At 44.3% G+C, this 8,317-nt stretch overlaps 1 protein-coding gene across 2 annotated transcripts in view; it reads left to right on the top strand.

Moving 5' to 3' along the window:
- The first annotated feature begins 130 nt into the window (after window positions 1-130).
- Window positions 131-8,317, top strand: part of LOC110530072 (protein ANKUB1-like) — a 99,721-nt gene continuing 91,534 nt past the window's right edge. The window contains exon 1 of one of the 2 annotated variants that reach the window (XM_036936682.1): window positions 131-457. In XM_036936682.1, coding sequence (XP_036792577.1) covers window positions 290-457 — 168 coding nt within the window. In that variant the 5' untranslated portion in view covers window positions 131-289. The remainder of the gene's footprint in view (window positions 458-8,317) is intronic. The other variant, XR_005034851.1, reaches the window with a different exon arrangement.

Raw genomic sequence — 8,317 nt, 5'->3', positions numbered from 1 at the left:
GCGACACGGTCCTGGTGGACGGCTTCACCCTCCCCAAGATGTCCTCCAAGCCCAGGAGGAGTGAGGCCAAGGCGGGTATCAGGGTGATGTCCACAGCCTCTTGACGTTTGACCCCCATCAACTGCCCATCTCATGTAACCTGCCCGCTCCGCGCCCTGGCATCCCAGGATAAACCTCTTCAACTACCGAAGCAACACCCTGTGGCCACGAGGGATGAAAGAGAGAAGAAGAGGGGATGTGGAGGGAAGGGATGTGAGGAGGATGAGAGTGGGGATCAGAACAGCAACCAATGGAGGAGCAGAGTCCCGCTCCTGCCCATTTCCAGAGACACCAATCTCAGACCTGTGTTTGCCTCACCAAACTCCGCCCAGATCCTCACCACCTCACTGGAGGCCTTTTCTCTCCACTGCGACCGCACACCCAGAGAAAACGCCATATACTGTTTGGCCTTGGCCAGGTTAGTCCAAGTTTAAATGACAGCTACGGTGAATATGAATATTTCTCTGGAGGTTTCTTATGAAAGGTGTGAATACTGTCAGAAGAAGCCTCCTATAATCAATGGTGGTGGGGGGGAACACATGTAAAAGCTGTTTACACACTTTTTATTTTATTTTGTGCAAGCATTTACCCACCTTTTGTGGAAGATGCATTGAAAGTAGAGGGAGCGTTACTTCTTTAATCCTGAACGGCAATCAGCATTTACCAGTCAATGGTTTTACCACTACATCACTGCCTATGATATACCCTTATCCTCCCTGAATAGATTTCAGTACAAACAAATCATGAGCCAACCATCATGCTTAGAAGGTACATAGTCAAATCAAATCAACTCAAACTTTATTTGTCACATGCGCTGAATACAAGTGTAGATCTTTCCGTGAAATACTTTACTTACAAGCCCTTAACAAACAGTGCAGTTCAAGAAGAGTTAAGAGAATATTTAACCAATAAACTAAAGTAACAAATAATAAAACAGTTGAACTTGTCCAGTGGCCATTTGATTAATTGTTCAGCAGTCTAATGACTTGGGGGTAGAAGCTGTTCAGCAGTCTTATGACTTGGGGGTAGAAGCTGTTCAGCAGTCTAATGACTTGGGGGTAGAAGCTGTTCAGCAGTCTAATGGCTTGGGGGTAGAAGCTGTTCAGCAGTCTTATGACTTGGGGGTAGAAGCTGTTCAGCAGTCTTATGACTTGGGGTTAGAAGCTGTTCAGCAGTCTAATGGCTTGGGGGTAGAAGCTGTTCAGCAGTCTTATGACTTGGGGTTAGAAGCTGTTCAGCAGTCTTATGACTTGGGGTTAGAAGCTGTTATAGGTTTACCCTAACAAGTCCTGAAACAAATCATGAGCCAACTATCATGCTTAGAAGGTATATAGTGTCAGTCTTATTGGTTCACCCTAACAAGTTGTTTCAGTATGGGGAGAGGATAGAATGTAAGGGCGCTTCATTAATGTATTGAGGCCATTACATATACAGTATTTCACAATGCTAGGACACAGATTTGGTCTCCTAACCTTGTTCTGGTTGATTGACTCTCTAACAGTGCCTTCACACAGAGACCATGGTTGCAGCAGCTGAATGTAGCGCGGACTCTGTCCAGGAGGAGTGCTCAGCACATTGGGTAGACACCAGGATCCTGGTCATTAGGCAGATTAAACATACTGAAACAAGGAGGGACAACCTGGAATTGTCCAAAAAGGAACTCTTATCTAATTTATTTTTTAATTTTTTACAGTGAACAAGATGAGACTTTGGAACGGATGATGCCTGAAACAATGCGGACGACATAGAATTCCGTTCCTTTGGATGAGGCTTATAGATATAGTCAGTACTGTGTTTGATTTGTGTGCAGAAAGTTTACAACGGCAGGCAGTGGATTCTCAGTCATTCCTCTCAAGGAACAAAAAACGTATCATATTTCACTGGCTATTTGTAGTAGCCAAATGTGAATGGAATTATTATTATTCTAGAATCATTCAGTTGACTGAATGTGACTGTGGTTGTGCTGTATGTGACTATGTGGTTGTACTGAATGTGACTATGTGATTGTACTGAATGTGGTTGTACTGTACGTGATTGTAAGTGTTTGACATGGGTCTAATTGAGCCCCCCCCCCCCCCCCACACACTTAACACTAGTTTTTATCCATAGAAATCCTCACTTGCTGATGAAGACCTATAGTGGTTGAAATCAATGTAAAATACAGTATGAACACTGCTGCCTTAAAACTCTTTTATTAAGATGTGGATCATTATTGCTCATATGAGTCTGTGCAGTGTCAAAATAATTCATACTGTATTCCACATAGAGTATTTGACAAACTCTTTATTTACGTTACAAAACTGACAACTACTGTAACGATGTGTTAGCACAGCATGTGTCATCATTCCCCTGCAGTGTGTGGATTTACACAGCAACATAGCAGACAGCTTAAATAGTTTATTTTTATTTAACCTTTATTTCACTAGACAAGTCTGTTAAGAACAAATTCTTATTTACAATGATGGCCAAACCCGGACGACGCTGGGCCAATTATGCGGCACCCTATGGGACTCCCAATCACTTGGGAGTGGGAAGGATACCAAATCCAATATCACACACTTCTTCCTTAGTATTCTGAGAACTGTCAGATAGCTGTGAGAGCTATGAGTGGATCGTGGACCCATGCATAAATGATAACTTTGCTGTAACTCAGTGGGGCAAGTAGAACATCCGGGTTAGTGTATGTGCATTATCTGGACAATTGATTGTCTTTGTCTCAAAGCCTTTCCATTTCTGGGGTATTGAAGAAGCTTCTGATCTCAACCTTCTTGACAGGTAAGAAACACTTGGTTAGTGTATGTGTCTTATCCAATGGGTTGTCAGGTGAACGTTGAAGATGCTTCTTGGAGGTGATCTAATGATGTCATTGAATCGCTGTCATTGAGTTGCTCACTGGACAAGACAATTATTCACTGAAAATTAAATCTGTCTTTCATTTCACTTATGTTGATACTTGATTGGCTATTTGCTGTCTTTTGAAAATACAAAAATAAATATAACTGTTTTATGAAACACTTGTAGACATTCATTGTTTTCAAAATCATATTTTCAGCAAAACAGATACATACTTTTACAATATGACATCAAATCAAATAAAAATAAAATAAGTGATATGTAAATGATTGGCAAAAGGCTCCAACCACCCAAGTCATAGACTGTTCACTCTGCTACCACACGGCAAGCGATACGAGAGCACCAAGTCTGGGACAAAAGGCTCCTTAACAGCTTCTACCCCCAAGTCATTAGACTGCTGAACAGCTTCTACCCCCAAGTCATTAGACTGCTGAACAGCTTCTACCCCCAAGCCATTAGACTGCTGAACAGCTTCCACCCCCAAGTCATTAGACTGCTGAACAGCTTCCACCCCCAAGCCATTAGACTGCTGAACAGCTTCTACCCCAAAGTCATTAGACTGCTGAACAGCTTCTACCCCCAAGTCATTAGACTGCTGAACAGCTTCTACCCCCAAGCCATTAGACTGCTGAACAGCTTCCACCCCCAAGTCATTAGACTGCTGAACAGCTTCTACCCCCAAGTCATTAGACTGCTGAACAGCTTCTACCCCCAAGCCATAAGACTGCTGAACAGATTCCACCCCCAAGTCATTAGACTGCTGAACAGCTTCTACCCCCAAGCCATTAGACTGCTGAACAGCTTCCACCCCCAAGTCATTAGACTGCTGAACAGCTTCTACCCCCAAGCCATAAGACTGCTGAACAGATTCCACCCCCAAGTCATTAGACTGCTGAACAGCTTCTACCCCCAAGCCATTAGACTGCTGAACAGCTTCCACCCCCAAGTCATTAGACTGCTGAACAGCTTCTACCCCCAAGCCATTAGACTGCTGAACAGCTTCCACCCCCAAGTCATTAGACTGCTGAACAGCTTCTACCCCCAAGTCATTAGACTGCTGAACAGCTTCCACCCCCAAGTCATTAGACTGCTGAACAGCTTCCACCCCCAAGTCATTAGACTGCTGAACAGCTTCTACCCCCAAGTCATTAGACTGCTGAACTGCTTCTACCACAAAGCCATTAGACTGCTGAACAGCTTCTACCCCAAAGCCGTTAGACTGCTGAACAGCTTCTACCCCCAAGTCATTAGACTGCTGAACAGCTTCTACCCCCAAGTCATTAGACTGCTGAACTGCTTCTACCCCAAAGCCATTACACTGCTGAAGAGCTTCTACCCCCAAGCCATTAGACTGCTGAACAGCTTCTACCCCCAAGTCATTAGACTGCTGAACAGCTTCTACCCCCAAGCCATTAGACTGCTGAACAGCTTCTACCCCCAAGCCATTAGACTGCTGAACAGCTTCTACCCCCAAGTCATTAGACTGCTGAACAGCTTCTACCCCCAAGTCATTAGACTGCTGAACAGCTTCTACCCCCAAGCCATTAGACTGCTGAACAGCTTCTACCCTCAAGTCATTAGACTGCTGAACAGCTTCTACCCCCAAGTCATTAGACTGCTGAACAGCTTCTACCCTCAAGTCATTAGACTGCTGAACAGCTTCTACCCTCAAGTCATTAGACTGCTGAACAGCTTCTACCCCCAAGTCATTAGACTGCTGAACAGCTTCTACCCCCAAGCCATTAGACTGCTGAACAGCTTCTACCCCCAAGTCATTAGACTGCTGAACAGCTTCTACCCCCAAGTCATTAGACTGCTGAACAGCTTCTACCCCCAAGCCATTAGACTGCTGAACAGCTTCTACCTATCGGTTACTGGCCCAACCTCTTAACCCACTAGGCTACCACCCAGCCCACAGTACAGTATGTCATAGGTAACAACTCAGAGGAGTACAACGTCTTTCCAAATGAATTAGTGGAATGGTAAAGGGATAATGTCTCAGTCTTGACTGAGCAGCAGCCTAAACAGCAGCAGGGCTTACCTGTAAAGTACACAGTAGGGGAAATGTTCTGAGGCTGGTACTCCAGAGACTCTTGAGGACAGAGGTTCTTACTAACTTTCTTGGAACCCTGGTTGGTGGGAAAAGGCACATTAAAACAAACTGAAATGTTTTCGATATCTTAAAGTACAGCATATCAACTGCAAAGAAGCAGTGCAAAGCCATGACACAAATAATCATATAAAAGGTCAACAGCAGTGTTATTCATGAAAGATGTATGTGTACTATACCTTTGTATTGAAGGTGAGGACCTGCTCTCCAGTACTGCTGATGGTATCCCTTTCCAAATCAAACACGCCTTCTACAATGTCACTGGTGGCCACGCTGGTAGCGGACTCAAAATAACATTTAGCAGTGGCTTTGGTGATCATTTGAAGAATGACCATGCAAGTAGAAGTCTTTGGATCGTTCTGGACTGAAACATCAAAGTTTATGTTTTCATACTCATCTGACCACTGTCTCAGAAAGCACTTCACTGTCTCTTCAGCAAATATCTGGAGAAGCTGAGAGGAGAGCTCCTTGGATATGGCACATTGTTCCTTTCTCCATCTCAGCCTTGAAATAATGGAGTCTGAAGCACTTTTGGCTGCTTCCAATGTTAAGACCTGTGGAGTGCTGTGGCTGTCCTGAAGGGCTATCACTTTATCCACCAATTCATGGCTGAAAATATGGATGGTCCAAGTGGAAATGATTTTTCTCAATTTCCTAACAGCAGATCGGAGGTCGTCAAGATGTGAAGCACCCTGTCCATTTTCCTGTGTGTTCTCAACACTTTCCACCATAATGTCCACTACCACCCCAGCAGCTTGCCTGACTTTGTCCACAAAGGTTACAGGAAGTAAGTCCTCTGTGTGAAAGAAGTCCTCAATGATTGTGTTTCTAACAATGGGAAAGTCAATCTGAGCAGGAAACTCAGTGGGGATGGGAGTCCCGGGTAAAGCAAAGTGCCATTTCGACTGCCTTAATTTTGAAGTAGGTGTTAGAGAGATGGAAGAGCGTGAAGAAGAGGTATTTCTTGTATTTTGGCTGTCAGCACTCCTACAACGGATCGTGTCAATATCCTCCAGCATGGATCCTGAGAGCTCAGTGGTTTTAGGTAGTAATTTGTGCGGAATGTCCACACAGGCATCGTTTCCACCAGGTGTAACACTGCTCTGGTTGACCTCAAGATGGCCGAGACATGCTCTTTGTGATGCAGGACTGCTTTGATATGTAAAGATTTGGATTGAACCAAGTGTTGTGTCTGATCTTTGAAGATCTTTTCTGAGAAACTCTGTAATCTTACTTTGCAGACTGTAGTAGATGTTACGAGCAACAGACCAGATTCTTTTCTCAGAAACCTGTCCAGTGGTGAGCAGGGAGGTTCCAGATACCATGTCAGATGATTGGGTGGTCTGGGTGAGCTTCTGCTGGTCTTTCACCATGGTTTGTATAATATCAGTAGATGTGGTGGATGTAGATACAGACTGGAGGTACTTATCTGTTGTACCTTCCTCCACAATGTTAAATGATTTAGAGAGGACCTCACTCACTCCTTTCTCAGCTTTGGTTTGGAACTCATGACTAGATAGTTTTTGGAGGCTCTTTGTTGAAAGACTGTGGGAAGATGCAATGCCTTTGGAGGCAACCGTGCTGCAATCTAGACTTACTGGAGAGGTTCGCTCAGGAGAACCTTGGAGACGTTCAAACATGTCTTCACATGGTGTTGGGGACCTTGACAAGGAGATGTCCTTCAGCTGAGACAGAACACCACCTACCAATATGTTGACCTCAAGGGACATATCAGATATTTTCTTTCCTACTGTGGAGAAGCAAGGTGCATTTGATGTCTGATCCTCGCATGAGGTCAAGATTGTTGAAATGACCTCTTTGGTACTATTGGTCAGTAGAGCCTCGTCTGTTTCAGTCCAGAGAAGTTTTGAACTCTCGCTGACACCCCTGTGTAGAGCCACTTCAAGGTTCAAACTGTGCAAGTGAGGCACACTCTTACTAGCTTGCCTCAAGTCCTGGCTTGCCAAACAAATGTGCTCCTTAGTCCCAAGATGTCCAGAGTCCTCTGTGGGTATATGACTAGACATTCTGCTCAGCATGTCTGACCTCCGCTGGTGAATGATGAAGTCCTTTAATGTCTTCTTAATATTGTTATATAAACTAGTGGTAGCAGACCAGATCCTGCTCTGTAGCTTTTGTGCATTTTCCTGGAGGTCAGGTTCTCTCTCCTCTACTTCTGCAGGTTGCGCCAAACTCTGCAGGTCTTCCACAAATGTTTCAATGATGCCAAAGGCAGCAGAATCCGCACAAATATCCTTTGACCATGTGTACTGGTTTTGAATGGAACAAGACCTCGAATAAGCAGGCTGTGCACTAGTTAAGCTACTGGTGGACTTTTTAACTAGGAACTCACTCACTGCTTGAGTGGCATTTCTCTTAAATTCCTCACTTGAGAGTTTTCTAATACAATCTAACAGACTGGTCAAAGAAGCTGTGGCCTTACTTCTGCTGTCCTCAATTTGACAGGGGAACTCACATACTATTGGTGATGAGGCCCTGGAATGGGAGATATCCCCAAGCTGAGCCAGAACACCCTCTACAAATGTCTCTCTCTCAATAGAGAAGCCTGATCCTTTTTCTCCAACAGTGTTGTACAAGACCAGAAGCTCTGAGATGACTTCTTTGGTGCAAGTTGTCAGAAGGAGCTTGCTTTCTTCTGACTCAGTTTTTGCCCAAAGAAGTTTTGAGCTCTCACTTAGGCCTCTTTGTAAAGTAACTGCACCAGTGGACTCTGGCAACTGAGGCTCACTCTTACTGGGCCTATATTTCATGTTTAAGCAAGGAAGTGGAACTGTCTCCTTAAACTCAGCATTTGTGATGTTGTCATCAGATGTGACAATGCTCTTTAAGGCACATCGCTGAAGCTTGCTGAAATAATCTTTCAAGTTGTTTTGGATGCTGTGGTAAATGTGAACAGCAGCAGACCAGGCACTCTTCTGTTGGGGACTCTCTTCAGATTCAGCCAAGGACTTCATATCTGACACGAAAGTCTTAACAACTACTGATGCTGTTGAGCCCACTGGGTGAATTGACTCTGTCTTTACAATGCCAGACAATGTTTGACCTGATACAGCACCTGTTAACTCAGACTGAATGACTGAACTAGGAAAGCTCAAACTACTGACTTTTTTGTCAAGAACTCCACTCACTGCTTGTATTGCTGATGTTTGAAACTCCCGGCTAGAGAGTTTTTGGATGCTCTTAGATGTGAGCGTGCAGGAGGAACCAGATTCACTAATATTGTAGCTGCTCTCGTATTTGCTTATCAGGGCATCAAGATCCTCAATGAAGCCAACATGCGATGCCAAAAACGTG

The sequence above is a fragment of the Oncorhynchus mykiss genome, chromosome 1 (assembly GCF_013265735.2).
Source record: "Oncorhynchus mykiss isolate Arlee chromosome 1, USDA_OmykA_1.1, whole genome shotgun sequence".
In the NCBI taxonomy this organism is placed as follows: Eukaryota; Metazoa; Chordata; class Actinopteri; order Salmoniformes; family Salmonidae; genus Oncorhynchus; species Oncorhynchus mykiss.
Note: the sequence above shows the minus strand (reverse complement) of the source record. Positions and strands in the feature narration are given on the sequence as shown.